The sequence below is a fragment of the Equus caballus genome, chromosome 28 (genome assembly GCF_041296265.1).
Source record: "Equus caballus isolate H_3958 breed thoroughbred chromosome 28, TB-T2T, whole genome shotgun sequence".
Lineage (NCBI taxonomy): Eukaryota > Metazoa > Chordata > Mammalia > Perissodactyla > Equidae > Equus > Equus caballus.
Genome location: NC_091711.1, coordinates 17,466,310 through 17,486,235, shown reverse-complemented (window position 1 = coordinate 17,486,235; position 19,926 = coordinate 17,466,310). Strand labels below are relative to the sequence as shown.

At 33.0% G+C, this 19,926-nt stretch overlaps 1 protein-coding gene across 12 annotated transcripts in view; it reads right to left on the bottom strand.

The window, feature by feature from the left end:
• Positions 1-6,089: 6,089 nt before the first annotated feature.
• The window catches only part of LRRIQ1 (leucine rich repeats and IQ motif containing 1), a 214,479-nt gene continuing 200,642 nt past the window's right edge, over positions 6,090-19,926 (bottom strand). For 10 of the 12 annotated variants that reach the window (XM_070254620.1, XM_023631410.2, XM_070254607.1 and 7 more), the window contains one exon: positions 8,030-9,815. In XM_070254620.1, coding sequence (XP_070110721.1) covers positions 9,673-9,815 — 143 coding nt within the window. In that variant the 3' untranslated portion in view covers positions 8,030-9,672. Of the gene's footprint in view, positions 6,379-8,029; positions 9,816-19,926 lie in introns of those variants that run through there. The other 2 variants (XM_070254613.1, XM_070254618.1) reach the window with 1 other exon arrangement.

Here is a 19,926-nt window from a genome sequence, read left to right as displayed (position 1 = left end):
ATTCAATATTTTCACCAAAAACTCAAATATAGATATCGCAATTACAAAGTTTTACAAATGATGCAGTCTTAGGAGGGCTAGTTAAAACTTTAGAATACAAAAAAAAAAAAAATGGGAGGCAAATATTTTTGTAGAAGGGAGAGTGATGGAATTAAACCAATGGAGACAAACATAAAGTTGTAAATTAAGGTTAAAAAATAAATATAGGAGAGGGGGAACAAAGCTTTAAGGGTCCATGCAATAAAGAGCTGAGGATATTTTGAGTCTACAGCATGACTTAGTTGCCAAGGAAGCTGAAACACACTGAGCTTATATTACATTAACAGAAGCGAAGCAGTCACACACTGAGAAGGATCAGATCCTCACTATACACGGGATTATGCAGAACTGAGAACTGAGAAGTCCTCGAGAAAAAAACTCTATTTTTACAGAGAGAAACTGATAATTTTGAGCTTTTCTAGTGTACAGCGGGTGAGTCAAAGAGGATTTGGAAACTATGTCATTCAAAGAAAGGTTAAAGTAGTTAGTGATTTTTGACTTACAAAAGACATGCAAAAGAATGATTAAATTTATTCAGTTTAGACTCAGTGGTGGAACTAGGTGGATTGGCTTCAGTTCAAATACAGGTTTTTTATGTACAAAGCAGGCTTTTTAACAATGAAAGGTCTCTATGAGTAACGTGGGCTGATTCTCAAAGCCACACGCCACTGGACAAGAGATGTCACAGCGGTAAATCTGTGTTGCCCAAACCAAAGCTTCCAAATGATGTCCTTAATGCTTCCAATAGCATAGCATCTCTGAAGTTTCCTTCACAAAATAATTACTGTGCTATTAATCCAAATTAGGATTAATTTTCTCAAAGCAGAGAAGAAAAACTTTTTATCATCTTTTGCCTTAGTTATAAACTGAAGTTAAAGACTACACTTAGAAAGTAAGTGTTTTCTATCAAATAACCATTGCATCATTCTGGCTTGCCTAACTCTTTTGTTATCTAGATAACCTTTTGGATTACCTGTTGTCGGCAATTTGGCTAATTGGTTGTACACATCTTTTATCATAGTGTATATGTATGAATATCTATTTCAATTATAACATCAAAAGTGTAGTAAAGTACAGGCTAGATTCAGACTTACTGGGTTTGGGTCCAGCTCTACCACCTGCTGGCTGTGTGATGCTGAGAAAGGTATGTAACCATACTATGAGTCAGTATCGTCTTCTGTAAAATGGGCTAGGAATAGTACCTATCTCAAAGGATGGAAGCAAATATAAAAAGAGTTAATGTATCTTCAGCATTTAGAGGTAGTGCCTGGTCTTATTATAAGCACTATGCGTATACTGTTTTTATGATTTTGAAAATTCAGAATGAGAAAGCATTTAATAAAGATTATGGACACGGCAAAAATAAAACAGTGGTGCTATGAAATTAAAAAATGACTTTAAAAACCGAAACAGAATTCAACTATTTAAATTAATAAAGTGAAATACATAATTATGATTATTTAAGAGATAGAAAGAGAAGGAGAAAGGAAGATATGGGAAGCAAATCTCCATGAGGATTTTATGTCCTGAGGTCTGTCAGGTAAGTGTGCTTGCCCCAAACTACTATTCAGTAGTATTACCTGTGGCAGAAACATAAGTGTTACCTCTAACAAATTTTCTAAGAGTTTTGGGACTCAGGTGACTGGGTTTCTACTCCCACCTTTGCCATTAACTATCTATCTGTGTAATCTCAAACAAATACAGTTACCTCTAAAGATCTCAGTTTCTCTTGTTAAAATATTCTCATTGTAAGCCACGTATTGAAAAAAAGGCTATACTGAAGAAGTACAATTTATGTATTAGAATTACAATTCACATCAATTAAACTATATGGTGTCTAGGAGGCTGCCGTGGACTAATGTTTGTGTCCCCTCAAAATTCGTATGTGAAATCTTAATCCCCAAAGTGGTGGTATTTGGAGGTGGCGTCTTCGGGAGGTAATTAGGGTTATATTCAGTCATAAGAGTGAGCCCTCATGATGACATTATGCTCTTATAAAGAGGTCTCTCTCTCTGCCATGAGAGGATATGACAAGAAAATGGTCATCTCTAAACCAGGAAGAGGGTCCTCACCAAGAACCTAACCAATGTTGGCACCCTGATCTTGGAATTCCAGCCTCCAGAACTGTGAGAAATAAACCTTTATTGTTTAAGCCACCCCGTCCCTGATATTCTGTTACTGTAGCCCAAGCAGACTAAGACGGAGGCCTCCCGATTCCTTGATTCTAATATCCTCCAAGTAAATAATATTAGAAATTCTAGCTTTTCCCAACCATTACTAGTCTTAGAGGACTCAGCATAGACTCCTGAAGGCTTCATGGAACTCATTCCCGGGGGAAGAATAGCTTGTTCAGGAAATCACTGTCCCTGTCAATATCCTTGGGAGGAAAGCATTTACAAAGAATTCTGCCAGTTTCTATATTGGAAACAGCTTCAATCAGACTGAAGAAGCATCAGCTTTTGTAAAAATCTCTCAACAAACTCTGAAAGGCTAATGCCTCTGTAGGTCATTCAAGTTTTCTCCCCTTTAACACGAATAAAGAAAATCAGTCCCCATTATCAGGGACTTTGGTGTGGGTATCTTTAATGTTATTTCATATTTGAGTCAAATTATTATTTTTCTCTAATCATGTGTATTTTTATTTTGAAATTATCCCAGTAATTATTGGTAATAACGCTATTTGAGAATACTATTGCCTTCTTATTTTTCAAAACCATCACATAGCAGTTTCCCACCTAAAGACCAGACTATAAACTGAAATCTATAGGCTGGATGGGTCTCAGGGTACTTTATCCAATTCTACCTCCTAATCACCTTTCCCATTAATTCCTGTCTCTCTCACCAGGCTCTCTCACTTCTGTCCAATCTTCCAGTCCCTGGATTGCTCTACTCTCCATTCCCTGAACATGTCGCCATATCTGTCTCCAGGTATTTATTCAGGCTGTATCCTTTGCCTAAAATGCTCTCCCCAATATGAATTCATCCTTCAAGATCAGTTAAATGGAATATGAAAACACCCTTTCGCTGTTCATTCTCATTTGAACTTAATTCTTCCCGTTCCCAAAACATTTTTTTTTATTCCCTGTAGGATGCAAACATAGAAGTTCCATATAGTGTTGTTTATTAGGTCTAGGTTAATACTCGTGGTTTAAAATTAGTTTATATTTATGAAGATAATAAAGTTTTTCGTTCTCAATAAAAAAATTGAATAAAGACTAAGAAAGAAATCAAATCAAGGGATGGATATCCTTTTCTTTGTCTCTCTAGGGAGACAATAAGCCACTACTTTTCTTGAGGGGGAAAGGATGAGAAGTGGAGAATGTGAGCCAGTCTAGCCAATTACCTACCATCCGCTTTGGGACCTGGTAGTAGAAACATTTTATGGGTCTATTTTGGAGAATAGAGCATTGCCTACAGAGTTCTGGTGCTGTTTTCTAGAAATATAACCTTTACTTGCCCATGTGAAAAAAGATAACATGCTATTAGAAATGTATGCCTTTTACATTACCAGTGTATTGTGCACACTTTCAATGGAGGCTGTTCAGTATTTATGTATTTGAAGCAGTGAATTCTACTGCCATTTCAAGACAAATCTAGATAAGTCAGTTTTAAAGATCTTCTGAAAATATTTTTTCATCATTTCATGGAAATACTTTCTAAATAAGGTATGCAGAATTGATCCAATTTTTGGTTTAATTTTGGGAGATTGGTCTGGAAAGGTTTTCTGTGTCAAGTCACCATTTATTGAGTGCTTATGATACCCGAGGTACTGAGCCAGGGTCTTCTCACAGACTCTGTTACTTGACCTCATTACACCCTATGAGTTATAATGTTAATGTAATGATAAGCAAACAGCCTCAGAGACTTACTACTTGTCCAAGATGACATATCAGAGTGAGGACTAGAACACGAGGCAGTTAGACTAGAAAAAGCATGTTCTTTTCACTTTCTTCCGTATGCCTCATACCAAAATATGCACCAAGCAGAACGAAATAGCTGTGCTGAGTTCTTACTTTGTTCTATGTATTATACTGAGTTATTCTCAGTATTGGTTTCATTTTGAAATTAATGGAAAATCCATGGTTGGACTAAATCTGAATGACCCAGAGAGAGAGGAGAAACCGATCCACCCTTACTATGTCTTCTTGGAATTTTCTGTTGATACATGAACTTTGGGAAAGAAATCCTGAATCCAGTAACTGTGGGAGGAAACTTCAAATTCATATCAGAGAGCATAGCAGTAAAGTCAGCACTTATTTATATGATTTGGAATATATACATATAGCTAAATATTACTAATAGTTACACATTTATGGATATCAATCAGAAATCATTTTATTTTTATACCTCTTTGTTTTTCTCCAAGACATGTAATTTTAGGGGCTAGTATAGCTGAAGTTTCTCTTGTAAGATAATGTCTTTATAATTCTATCTGAGAAAAGAAATGCATTGTATATATTGGGTTAAATAAAATATATTAATTTTATCAATTCCTTTTTACATTTGTACCATGGCTACTAGAAATATAATTTAAAATTACACATGTGGCTCACAGTATATTTATATTGTACTTGCTTATCTAGACCAATTCTATAAGGATCATAAAGCAAGTTTGAAAGTTTCTGTTACAGTCTTTGCAGGAGAAGAGTACTTTTCAGAAATTCCAATGACACACTTATTAAGGAAAAATAAGGTTTTCCATTTACTCACCTGGTTAGCACTGATGGATGCACTCAGGCCTCCATAAGGAAAGCACAGACTTGAAGTGGTTGCTCACCTTTGCTCTTGCAATGTAAAAGTGTTTACAACACCACCTCCTAAAATGTAGGGATGCTATACAGATTATACTCAGTCATGATAGAAACAAGCTTGAAATAAAAGGAAAACTTTACTTGTTGTAATGTTAATCGAATTGGTTCACTTTTCTCAAAAGGTTCATAGAAAAGACTTTCCTTTCTGTAACATCTTGGTGAGTTATTGTATGAAGGCAAAGATGACAGATGAGCCCCAGAGAAGCCCTCACTGCGACTCTCAGTGCCGTAGCAGACATGACCAATTGTGGCCCTCTTTCCTGCTGCTTCGTGCATGCTTCCCTACTGAGCTCAGAAGAGTCCTCATGGTCCCTTCCTACAGGTTGCCATCCCAGATCTAGTAGAAAGGGCTCTTGCCCTGAAGTGCTGATGGGGATATGAATTACAAATGAAAAGTTTCCTTCAATTTTTAACTTATTTATTGGCTTTTATGTTCTATGTCTTAGATTAAAACTGGATTTATGATACAATAGGATGCCAAATATAATATGGGTCCCATTAAAAGATCTCATCTATGTCACAGTCCAAATCATGCCATTTAAAAAATTAACAGCTATACATATGTAAAGCCTGAGACAACACAGACTGCAAGGTGAGTGTTAATCCGATTTCTCACTATCAGCAACATGAAAAACTTCAACTCGACTTTATAGGATGGTCTCTGATTAAAACCAAATAAAAACAAATATATAGAGAGTTATATATAGCTATATGGTTTTATATATATATTATATATAACTCTCTATAAAATCCATATAGTTATATATATAACTCTCTATAAAATAGATTTAAATTCAATTATGAAGCTATATGTTTTATATATATATTATATATAACTCTCTATAAAATCCATATAGTTATATATATAACTCTCTATAAAATAGATTTAAATTCAATTATGATGGAGTTAAATTATGCCATCTTAATGTCTAGAACCACAATGGAGAGTTATCTCTCCTGTTTATTTCATAATATTCACTATGTTTAAACGAAATAAAGTTCCTTTTTCTTATAACTAGGATTTTCATGCCTAATTTTCTATGGTCACTATCTCTCTTTTACCTACTATCTTAAAATTATTTTCTGGGGCATGGGGACATCAAACCATCCTAACTAAGTGATCTCACAGAACAGCCTGTAGACCAGTGCTATCCAATAGGAATACAATGTTAATTATATACGTAATTTAAATTTTTCTAGTACTCACATTTTAAAAAGTAAAAAAAGAAACAGATGAAATTATTTTAATAATATGTTTTATTTGAGCCAAAATACTACTGTTTTAACACAATCAACATAAACTTCTGGGGCAATTTTGCATTCTTTTTCTCATACAAAATGTTTGAAATCTACTGTGTATTTTACACTTCCATCAGATCTGAGTTCAGACTAAGCATATTAAGAGTACTCCGGAGCCATGCGGCCAGAGGCTAACGTTCTGGATAACACAGATCTAGACTACAGTTCTTCATCTGCTGGAAAGAGTCTTCCTCTGAATCTCAGTCATCAATGACAAAAACAGCTCCATCTAGGTACGCAAAAATATCACAGAAGGTAATAGATTTCATGCTATACTGAAATGGACAGTAGAATTACATCTACTATTTGTGATTAGTTAGAAATTATCCTTATCAACTATTAATCTATAGAATGCTTAGGGGTGGTCTTCCCCTAAATTAAAGAATATTTACTAGATAACTCACTTTCCCCCAGTATAGTCATGAAAACCATAAATTCAGATGATGAATAATTTTCTGGCCTTTAAAGATGATGGGAACTTCACTTGGTAGGCAATATAATAATAAAGAAAATATAATAATAAAAGGAGACCTTATCCACATTTAATCTCTAGTAAGTGAATGACAAATGAATTTTTCTTTTCAAAAACATAAGCAAAAATATTTCTCCTTTCTAAGAAACTTATAAGAATCTATTATAGTCACTTTACAGTAAACTGGTGGTATGCTATAATTTAATTTTATTAGTCTGAACTTTGGATCAATTCTACCCAGATTTTGAGAAAAACTGAGGAAAATATGAGTAAATTACAAACAACTAAGAGAAAATCAGCACGATGACGAATTCAATGACTGAACAGCAGAATCAAGAAATATAAGAACCAAAGCTCATTATGCTGATGATGTGAGTATCTGAAATTAGACAAAGATCTCTTAAAACACTGCTATTTATTGTTCATTTGCAATTTTAATTTCAGTAATCTTTTAATCCCTGTTTGTGCCTTCCAACATACTCTTTCAAATTAAAATGCATTCTCCCTTGATTTCTCCTAAAAAGAAAGACTCAAAACTAATTTTCAAGAATCCTAATGTATTCTGTCTTTTGCCTCTAAGGCAGAGCAGTGCCTACCTCTAACAATGCTTTGGCTTTTGTTATATTATTCTGGCTTTTTTTTTTTTTTTTTTAATGTGAATGCTGTACTTCCAACTAATTTATGAGCACAATAAGAAATTAGGATTTAGAATGCTTCCCAAAACACTTAATAAGATCTCTTATAATGCACTATGTGCACAAAGATGTTGTTGGCAGAACCAGACCTTGGGAAGAGGATATCTTCATAAACCAATATAACTCACTCTCCTTTCAAGACATACTGGAATCACCAAACACCCTACCTCACACTTCTATCAGCCTTTTTGTGATCAGTGATTCACTTTGCCATTCTTCCTAGAAGTGACTGATGACAATCCCTTGTCATAGAACTGGGGCAGGAGGACAGGCAGGAAAGTGAGAATTGAGTTGGAAAGGGGTTAGGGTAGACACAGGGTGCAGGAAAGGACAAAATCTCATTTGGCGTCACACATTTGTGTACTTGCATTGCCTAGGTTCATTTTTGTGCTTCCAAAATTCAGTGTCAACTAAGTGACAATGTAGGCTCCTATTTTTACCTTCCCAAATCCAAAAGACAAATATTCGCCTCAATGTCTCCCCAAGGAAAAAGGAGAAAGAATATTTCTCAGTTTGATTTCTTTCAGGCTTTATTCCAATTTTAAAATTAGAAAATTTTAAACTAAATTTAAAATTTATTCAATTTTAAAACACCGTTTCTATTTTCATAAGACAAATAAATGTGTTAAAATGATAAGTTGAGCTTTGAGAGGCTTTTTAAATGATTATTTTAAGGTTGGACACAATAAACATCACGACTAAGAACTTCCAACTTGACACCATAATTAGGAAACTATTTTATTGACATACTTATCATCATCACTTACAAATTTAAGAGCATCAACACCCATCATCTTCCTCAAAATTAATATTATGAAACAATTACACAGATCACAGAATAAGAATACCATAGATTAAAGTTATTTTTAGGCGCTAAAACAGTTTAATCCTAAGCATCTCACTTCTCATACTAGCCTTTCCAGTTCATTGATTTGAGCATATGAACCATAAAACCCCATCGATATCAGCCTTAATGTGGTTTTCTCCTGCCAGGGTTCACAATAAGCTGAGATAAAATATTTTCCATCATTACATTATGTTGGTTTGTGGATGCTGTTAGTAAAAGGATGACATAACAGCATGTTCATAAAGCAACTACACATGGAGCTTACGTTCCAAAGCTCAATTTCTAGGCCACAACATATGAATCTGTGGTTTTTTTATTGATTGACGGTTCAAGGCTCATTAACATTTGTCTCAATCAAGTTAAAGGGAGTTACAGGTTTGAAATGCAACAGGGCTCCAAAAGTTGATGGGGGGGGGGGGGGCACAAACTAAATAAATGCATCTCTAAGTCTGCTTAGTCAGTTTTCATTGAAATGTTTCAATAAAGAGTAGGAAAAACAAAGGAAAAAACTAAAGTTCACTGGATCCTATTACACAGAAACACACTGGAAAGTCACTGTAAAAAATGCACCAGACTCAGGATAGATCCTATAGAGCATTAAATGTAGATGAAGCATTTTACACAGTGTATTTACTAAGACATTACAGAATGTTACCCATGCAACAGTCAGAGTTTAATAAAACTGGTCTGTAATTTTAGAAAACATATTAATATTACAAAATGATAAGGTTGCTCTTTGAAAAGATTTTTTAAAGGATAATTTTAAGGCAACTTAACAAAAATTAAACTGATAGAGTATTGTTGAGTCAGCAGAATAATATTAACAAACGACAATTAGCATCTGCCTTTTACAAATGAGAAGAGTAATATACATCTGAATGACCTGCATGAAACATTACAGATGCAATATCCAATTAAATTGATAAATATTTATATTTCATTTAAATTGAAATTGAATGTATATCTTCTTATAACTCTTTAAGATGACAAAGTGAAAAAAAGGCCATTTTCATTATCTGTTTTGAATTACTTTATATATCAATTTATCTTTGAAATATCCAATTATAATAATCTGGTTGAATAAAATTTATTAATATTAATTATTTATTAAAACTACATTAAATAGTATCAATAAAATATAGTTATATTCTCTTATAACTTGTGTATGGTATTAACAATTTATTGTTGGTAACAAAAATCATTTTTAATACAAGTGTCATAAAAATTTTAAACCAAAGAAGAAAGTGGATATGCAAATTCCATTATAACATTTCAAAAATTAATTTTCAGGAGGTCATTTCACTTGGATATAGGAAAAACTGCAGAACTGTATTTTACAGATGGGAAATAAGATAAACTCCATCAGAAAACAAAATCATGAAATACATATAATAATACAAATTAAATACAGCCCTCTATATTACCTCCAATTGGTAATATAGCCAGATATCCACAGATCTCTTGAAAGGAAACTGTTTGCCATGTTTTTGAAGGCGGAAGCTTGAAGGATTAGTGTGAAGTTTTTGCCTTCTTTTTGCCACTTCCCCATCCACCACTGAGTTGTACAGGATTGTCACGGAATGATATACGTTCTTTCTTAGAAGGTCTTGTATTTGTTATCTTTGGTGCAAGTGTTCCTTTAATTGAACAACCTAGACAGTGATATTAAATGTACACTTTCACTTAACTTGATTCAAGCAAAATTATATTTTAAAGTAAGAAATATATTTGTCAACAACACACATTTTATAACTGTATGATCTTTGAGTTTAAAAAACGTATGTTGACTTTCCTTTTCACTTGCAACACAATGTAATCAAAGTTTAGTATAAATTATGTTTAGGTTAACTAAAAGGAACTGACTGAAAAATTGAATAGATATAACAATTTCCTGCTAGCTACAATTCAAATGTCCCTGGTATTTCAAGATTATCAGGTGATATATCTTCTTTGTTTTTAGATATTTAAATTTGATTATATTTTATATTTTTTAATTGCTTATATTTTCATAATTCATATATTAAAATTAGTTTTAGAAATAGTCCTATTGAAATAAGCATTTCTTTGGATAAAAGGATTCTTGGTAAAATGGAAAGCATGTTAGATCCAGAATCTAAAGATATTGATGGGTTCCAATCTGGCTGCGTAAAACACAGCTTTGTGACTGGACAGGTTACAGGCTTTCTGAGACGTCATTTTAAAACCAGGGAAATAACCTGTGCATTACAGGGTTGTTGTGAAGATTGCCTTTCTAATTATATTTCAATGGTGGAAAGATCTATGAGAGTGCTTTGTAAACAGGTGCTATCAAATGGGAGAAATTATTATTTACACGCAACAAGTTAGAACTTATCCAGAGAAAAGTAACAGAACTGTTAGAGGTTAAAAACAAATAGTAGTTGTAAGAATGGAACAGTGGACTGGGAATGTTTTACTCAGCAAGACCCCAAGAGGCTGTATCAAGAATACCACTGAAGAATTATGATCATCTGCTTTAAGTCTCCTGAGGCTTAAGCAAGCGCCCAGGGCTGTATCTGTGGGGAGACGTTGGAAAAGCAGCAGAGCGAGGCCTTCTAGAGCCCCCTCAGGCCTGGCTGGAGGCAAGGGTTCTACCACGTAACTCTCCCTTGTGATGCTTTTGTGCTTAAGTAAGTTTAGGGGGAAAAATATCTAATTTTTTTTAGAGGGTAATAGTTTTCCAACTAAAATTTAAAATATTTTAAAAATATATGTCCAAATAGAAGGGTTAGGAAACATTAGACTGTGGAAATTGATCTGTAATTTCAAATTTGGGGCAACACGATCGTGAATATTGATTGTAAAAGTCCGTTTTATATTTAAAAGCTCTTTTAAAACAAGAGCATTGCTTTTGGTTTTTAATCTTAAAACCGTGATTAAGAAAAATTCAAAGGAGCTAATGAATCTTCATAAAGAGAGCATATTTTATTTTTAGAGAACATTACTGAAAAAGAGGGAAAAAAATTAAAGTTATTGTTTTAGGAAAGGGTGTCCTGGCACAGAGAGGCCAGCGCCTATGGCTATAGGCACAAGTCTGTAATGCAGTTAGAGGTGGAACGTGGCTTATGAGTTTAGAGACCTTCACAGCTGGCACTGGGGAAGGCAATCTAAGCGGAGAGACGAACTAAGAGAGGTGCCAAGTGAAGTTGGCTTCCAAGGGCCAGATTTATCCTGCACGAAACTATTGCCTGTAAGTCAGTCAGTCGTTCTTTTCGAAACTGCAAGAACGATTTCAAGCAATAGGAATATTACTGGTACATAAAAGCAGGAGTTTCCTAATGATAAAACAGTGGCCTAAAAAGCGTAAGAAAGCAGCCTAAAAGCTTATTCTCTTCTACTTACTACTTACATAATGGAAATATATTTTTTCCAAATAAGAGAATGGGATGTCTACTTTGGTCTATTTTAAAAAACAGTCACAATAACAGCAGGCCCTCACCTTGCCCCAGCAGTAACAATTCTTTGATGAATAAACTGATTCCTGGATAGCAAGTACATATTCATGAGAACACGTTATTTAGGGAGGATGCTGGGGGTGGAGGGGCAGGGGACCAGGCGGGTGTGAGAAATGAAGAACTATTGGGACACATTTAAAATTCAGATACATTTATTCAAGATAAAAACTTTAGAGATTAATAAAAGAGTAAGCAGATTTCTACAAATGGCTAACACAAATGTTTTGTTCCAATAGAGAAAGCTAAATCAAATTCCTTATAGGCGTTCTTCAAGGTAATACATAGAAATAAGTATGTATTTTAAAATATAATTCAATAATAGTCCATTGTTGTTTAATATTTTTGATGAAAATATTTTAATAATATAAAGATGTATTATTTAATGCCATTATTTTTAGTATAAGCTTCTTATCAAAGATGGAAAATAATATGTAAGAAAGGTGACACTTTCTGTGCAAAGTATTGAAATACAGATAATTTTGTATACTTCTAAAATAATTATTTCAAAATGAAATAAATGGAATTGCATTAAAACATAACTTTTCCTTAGATCTAGCCCTCATTCTTAACAGCGTTTCCGTATTCTAGAGGATTTTTTTATTGACTACAAATTTACCATATGGTACAATTTCTTTTCCTAATACTGTTTTGTTGTCTGTTATTTTGAAACTGCTGATGAATCTTCAAGTCTTTTTGTACTTATCCACAATGTAATCCTAAATTTAGAAGGCAGTCTGTAAATTTTTCATTGTTTAATGTAATTCCTTCAGCAAATAATAATTATATTTTAGAGAACATGTGTGATATTAAAAGACAGCTTTATAGCAATTTTGAAGTATATTTTCAGTGGAATGAAAATGCTGTAGGAAATTTGTCTTTAAAATTACATAAACAAATGTGACTATATACTAGTTTTAAAGCAATACTTTAGATGTGATTAAAAGCTTGCATTTATTTTGCTATGTGTAAATAAACAATTTGAGCAGTAATCAATATTGCTTATTCTCTCATTGCATTTAGTGAGAGTCTTTTGTCATCATATAAATTCTTGAACCACTAGAAAACTAGAAAATAAATTGAGGAGTAAAACAACACATCTATGAAGGAACCACATATTGGCATTCATTGCAAAGCTATTATTTTGTCCTATGATTACTCTAGAAATGAAAAAAGAAAATAAAGAAGCAATTTAATACAGTCAATGTATAATTATTCTAAAATTACTTACCCACAGGAAAATATAATAGTGAGAGAATCTTGCCTCAAAAAATTATTAGAGCCAGACCTACTGATGGGTTCCTGGAATAAAAAATTATGACTAAAGGACCTTTGATCATTCTTTTCTCTTTTCTGCAAAATTATTGTTATAGATTTTATATTTCTTTAACAACAGTCTGCTGCATATTCGCAGGTGATCATACAAATAAACCAGTCGGTCTCTTACATATATTCTGAAAGTATGTCTTGATAAGTATGCCCTATCTTCCAATAAGTCACTTCTTTGCCACATAATCTGTGTTCTGCTAAAGATTTGTTCTGGTCCTTTAAAAAAATTTTTTTGGTTAAATCCTTGGTTCTTGAACAAATGTCAAGGTCTATATATGCTGTGTTTTGATAAGTAATTTAATATGTAAAATGCTTTGAATGACTCTCCTGGTATGTATAAAAGAAAACTTCGTTGAACAGGTCAAAATAGAAATTTCATAATGTATAGTAATACGTCATTGAATTTTCATTGATACACCCAACACTATGTGTCTGGATATAGAAATCATTTCAAAATCCTTCCCATATTGTATTTCTTAGCAGCAGATACAGCATAAGTAAAGCACGGAGAAAAAAAATTCGACGTTTTAATGAAAGTGACCAGAACAAATTTTTAGCAGCAAAGCATTTACATCAGTTTAAGTGCTGCGAATGAGTTACACTGGGCAAGTTTGAGGGTGAGGTGGATATTGCAGTATTCAAATAGCAGTTGCTTTTTAAAGTCACTGCTATGTCCGACCTTGAGTGACAATGATCGTTTTCAGTGAACTTCAGGTAGACAGTTTAAGGTCTAACACTGAGAATGAAAATGACATAAACAGGTTGTTTATGTCATATTCAGATTTCCTCAGTGTAACATGTTGATTTTGTTTGTTGTTGAAGCTGTTTCCAAGCTTTTTCAGTGAATAAACGTTTTTTCTATAACATAAAAATATTAATAAAATTTCTGTTTTCTTTGAAATCTCAATTGGACAATGACATTTACAGTTACTCTTTTTACCCTATATTTAAGAGACATATAAATAAGAAAAAGTTAGTTAATAGTCACAATAATGTCTACAATATTTACTATTGTTGCTAAAACATGATGTTATTTTTTTAAAACGTGTGATACATATAATTTGCTTTGTCTATGTACATTTAATTTGAGAAAAAAAAACAATTCCTAATGAGCATAAAAGCTAATGTATATCAGATAGGGTGGGAAATCTTATGTCGATAGACATTGTATAGATTTTTAATTTTGTATTTTGCCTATTTCTTGATCTTTTATAATAGCTACCATTCATATTTGATCTAGAATCCTTGAGGCTTTCTTATAACATGCATTCTTTTCCCAAGTTTTATTATTTTTAACACACTACTGTGTTGATTCCTTCTTAAAGATACCTTGTGGCTGTGTCTGCACCATTAGAATGTGGTGCTAAAAATACTGTCTGACTTCTATAAATTCTGCGGTTCTTATACTAACATTGTTCAACATTGTTTCCATTATTTTTCTGGAGGAAAATTTTTTGAGTGATTTATTTTTTGTTCTAATATCTAAATAGATTTTGTTATTTTTTTCAGAATTAGATTTGCCTTCTGTCACATTTAAATTAACTAAAACTCTTCTTTCCATTGATGACTATTCTATATAACTCTGGTTATTGCAGTTTTCCGGCTTTCCACCAAACTCGTAGATACTTATTGAGTATTTAAACGTCTAAATTGAGTAATAAAAAGTGTAGCTCAATAAGCAGTTGAGTGAAACTTAAAATCCATAAGCTACCTGGGTATCATTTTCTGCTTCACACAGTTGGTACTAAAAATCAGGTCATATGTGCCCTTACTCTTGTTAATTCAGGAAAGTTCTGTTTCCAATTTCTCTGATCATTTTTTTTTTAATGTTCTCTTCAGGACTCTATTCAATTCCATTATATTTACAATATTTACAACTGAGTGTCCATAACTATTTGTAATTAAAGAATAATGGCATAAATAATGCTAATAATTGAGAATATTTTTACCCTTAATTGATATGCAGATTCCTTTGAAACAACTCTGTTCTTATATAACACTATATTTTAACTTCTAATGATCTCATCTTACACCTCATTTTCCCATGTTAATTAATTTTCCCAAAGTAAACTTTTAGCAAAAATATGCATTTTAAGTAAATTCTAAAATGTTTATCACTGAGCAGTTATCCTTTGGAATTTAAATGTTAAAAACCCAAATTCGATTTTCAAGATCACCTGGGGTCTTTGAAAGCTTTAACGTAAAATCTTCCTTTTACTTACACATTCATTCCACATGTACTTAGTACCTATTGTGTAGCAGGCACTGTTCTATTCTGCCTTTCAGTGGAGCTTCCCTGTCAATTTTCTTCTGTGTACCAAGTAATATCAGTAACTATCATTTCGTAGTTGCTTTCCATTTGACTCTATTCTCATAATCCCATCTTTACAGTCCTCATATGGAACTTGTATAAAACAAATACTTATTGCCACTTTCCCAGATAGTGAAGACTTGTGAATAGGTTTCCAAAAAGTTTTCATGGAAACTTTCATTATCCCTTTTCATGCTTATTAGTTCTTAGCAGGGAGACATTTGGCAACAATAAACATGACTAGCCTGAGGATTTATTATATTATTGCACTTCAGTTTCATTCATTTGACAAATGCATTTCACATTTGATCATACCCATTTATTTTCGCACCACATTAGCTAGTGTAAGAAATTGGTTTGAAAACAACAATAACCACCAGAAAAAAAAAAAAACAAAAAAAAAACAGAGTAAAACAGTTAACAAAGAAAATGATCATGAAGGAAAGGGGTAAGAACTAAATTACAACGGTTAGAAACATGATGCTTTAATCTGTTATCAATAGAGCATACATGGATGCTGTCCTCAAAAATGTTAAAATGTGTGTAGGTTTTTGTTTTGTTTTGTTTTGTTTAGAAAGAATAAATGTACCTGACATATGTACAACTAGTTCTCTTACACAAGTACAGATGAAATCTGTCTTTCTCTGCATAATGTCAACTGCTGGTGAAACTAACTACTGTTTTAGATCTGTAAACATTATTCAGTGTTACTAATAACTGTTACATTTAACTGTGTCAGGAATCATTGTTGACTGTTTCATTAAACTGTCTCAGATCTTGGCAATAGGTAGTATCGAGCTGCTAAAGGACATTAAATCAACGGCTATTTATTGTGTGACTACTCTGTGCTGGTTTTAATATTTATGTGTTAAATGATTCCACCAACCATGTAAACTTGCTCTTGGTGTAACAGTAATTAATTTTGACTCTCCTATTCTGGTTAAGGGCATATTTTAAAGGTCGAAGTGTTATTGCTAATGTGTTTGTTTTATTAATTGCCAAAGTTTAGGGCCAAAATATCAAGACCAAACAAATTTGTATTTTAAAGCTCCTACCCCAAAATTTCAGGCCAAGAAAAATCAGAGTTAATGGTTCAAGCAATAATTTTAAAAAAGCCTTAAACTTTAACATTGTTAGAGACCAACTCTCGCTGAACAACAACAATGATAATAATTCTATGAGATGTAACTCTAGCTTCCTTATTGACATGTAACTTTGAATACTTTAAGAGGATAGACAAAGCCAGATTTCATTATACATAGAACAAAAACGTTTAACTTGGCCACAATTGTTTATAAAATCTTATTTTCACCTTGTTTTTATCTCGGGAAAAATATAATGTCTAGAGTGAGATTGAAGTTTGAATCTTTTTTTTTTTTCTTTTTGAGGAAGATTAGCCCTGAGCTAATATCCACCACCAACCTTCCTCTTTTTGCTGAGGAAGATTGGCCCTGAGCTAACATCTGTGACCATCTTCCTCTACTTTATCTATGGGACGGCTGCCACAGCATGGCTTGTTAAGCGGTGCATAGGTTGGCGCCGGCCTCCAAACCAGTGAACCCCGGGCTGCCGAAGTGGAGCATGCGAGCTTAACTGCTATGCCACCAGGTCAGCCCCAAAGTTTGAATCTTTTTAATGGGAAATCTGATAGTCAGTATTTACCTTTCCTACAATGAAATTTGGCAACAGTTAGCATAGATCATGAATATCAAGGAATTAGACAATTTTGTAGTCAGAACATCATCATTTATAAGTATGCTAATTAATTAAAAATATTACTACTGTGCATATATGTAACAATTTATTGTGCATTTAGCATCAACAAAATTTTTGCTTGAACACAATTACATTGCTTTTTACCATTAAATCTACTAGGAGAGTATTATGTGTTATTGCCCATATTTTTTCATCATCCTTCAACTTCTCATTACTCTTTGATTCTCTGCCAAAGTCAATTCACTCATATCTTTCCTGAAAATGTCCCATTGAAGGAGAAGCAGAAATTTGAGTCCACATGTCCTAGGCCCTGGCTTGGCACTTTATATTCACTGTCTCTTTTGATTCTCATAACAACTCTGCAAGATACATATCATCTTTTAAAGATGAGAAAACTGAAGCAATGCACTTAAATTATTTGCCCAAAGGTAAGAGACAGTAACACAGTTGAAACTTGGCTTTATATGCCCAAGTCAAAATAAAGAAAGAAGTAAAGAAGTCAATACCTTGTTTAATATTCAGAAATAAAGTATGTTTCTAATATAACAGTACTACAAAGAAAATTACTAAGGAAGCAAACGTGAGATGCATATCTGTTTTTCATGGCTTGGAATGGAAAAAAACTGTTCATTACCTGGAATTAAGACCTGTAAAACTAAAACTGAATAAAATATATCAATGAAAAACAATACTACCCTCAATTTCTGTGAGTGGAGAAACACAAGAGATATTTCTATATCTGTATCCATAATGATATCTACCTATATCTACATATGATCTCATAACTTCTAACATGATTTTTTTAACTTAATTATTTTATCAAAAGTTGTTTTCAGACTTTCTTATCCTTTACTTACGTCACTGTCTTCTCTTTACCTCTCAAGGTCTCTGTAAACTAGGTGTTACCAGAATATCTGAAGTTGTGCAAAGACTATGCCCATATTTGAGTAATTTGGGCTATATTACATGAAAATATACTTTAATAAAAATAACATTAATGAGTAGTGTCTCCTTTGAACTTTGCAAAAATAGACAGAATACTAGAGACTTTTCTTTTTTCTTTTTTCTTTAAGATAGTATCTGAAGAAAATACATCAGAATTATATAACTATTTAGATTTTTGTACAAATAAGACCAATATGCTAGTTAATTAGTGGACAATTGAACCAAAACTCAATTATTATTTTTATGCATAGTTTCAGCCTATATTGAAAAATATCCAAGTAGGGACAAGATTACACGTAACTTTTACCCACCTTTTGAACACTCCATGTGACAGAAAATTCAATTAAATGTAAAACCTTTCTAAACGTGCAGTAAGGAAATTATTTATCTGTAAATTTAAGTTATGAAATGTAAGGGACCAATAGGAACTAGCAGAGCTGCCCAAATGGTCAAAATGCTGGTTGTAGATCTTGGAGCCTTGAAAAAGGTAGACTTCAAAGGAGATGTTGGTTAGGAGTGGGGCGGCAGAAGGCTTAGAGAGCAGCAAGATGACAAAATGGGGAGGTAAATCCACCAATGAATCATCAGCGATATAAAGTCATTTATAACTATATTTTGAACTGTTATTTCTGATGTTTTACATTTTGAAAATCATGCTTGTAACTGAATATAAATGATAATGTGGCAAGAATTAGGAGGTAAATTTCTCTTTGTGTGTGTGTGTGTGTGTGTGTGTGTGTGTGTATCTATCTATCTATCTATGTATCTATCTATCCATCTATCTGTATATTTTGGCCTGGTATTTTATGTAAAATTGTAAACTTATGATCCAAATAAGAAACTTGGTAATATGAAAATGTCACATAATTGTGGTTTTCTCTTCCTTTAACAATAAGAGACTCCATGATGGGAATGTTATTGTTCTGACTGGCAGGGGACAATAAAGCATGAATATTTCCACATTCTTTGTGTTGAAAGAGACTCCCTAGATGGTTGTGAGCAACAGGAGCTGGTCCGTTACCAAAGCTCTAATTCCTTAAAAGAAACCAGGGGCCTCTACTGTTGAAAGCCCGGTATGGCCCTCATTTGAGTAGTCTATTTCGGAATTGTCTTAGAGATGGTAAGTGTATTACTCAGACTGTGACTTACTGAAGACGAGTTCCTAAGGTATACAGGCCAGCGTGAACCACGTGCTTACATTTACAAGAGTCTCTTTGGAGAATATGCAATCTGTCCGTTCCAACCAAGTTTCCTTACTGTAGGAGTGGAGGGGGAACAACTTGCGACCACAGATGTGGGTCATGCTACCTTAAAAATTGACACTGCAATTCATTAACACATTTTTGCATTGGATGGAGTTTATTATTAGTACTTTCAGGGAGAAAAACCAAAAACAAAGCTATTTCACATAAGAGATATTGCTTATATTTTTGAAATACCAAAATAATGACTTTTTAAACTTTTTAAAATAAATATAAGCTCTACTTTTTAAAAAATTTGCAACATTTACTATATTAAGTGTAACTATAAGCAACAGAGGATGACCTGTATTTTTATAAAGTTTAGAATTTTGATATTTAATTGAATTTGAAATGATCTCTACAACATAGAATAGTACTTTGTATATATTAGGTGCTCAATAAACGTTTACTGAACAAAACAGCCACAAATAACTTTAAAGGTACAGTTCATTCAGGGTGGGTTTAAAATATTATTAACCTTATATTCAAAAAGAGAACCCCTCTATTTCCTTCCAGTTTTGGCCCATAAATGTACTAGAGTTCTCTTCAGGACATGCATTGCTTTCTTCAGGTGAGACCACAGGCTTGGCCCTGTAATATTCTGCATGAGAATATCAGATTTAAAAACAAAGCCATCTCTCACACAGTCCTATAAATTACAAAACTGAAATTTATCTTAAAGAGGATAGCTATCTAATCTTATTCCTTGTTTTTCCTGTAATAACATTTTACATTTGTATAAACTTCATAG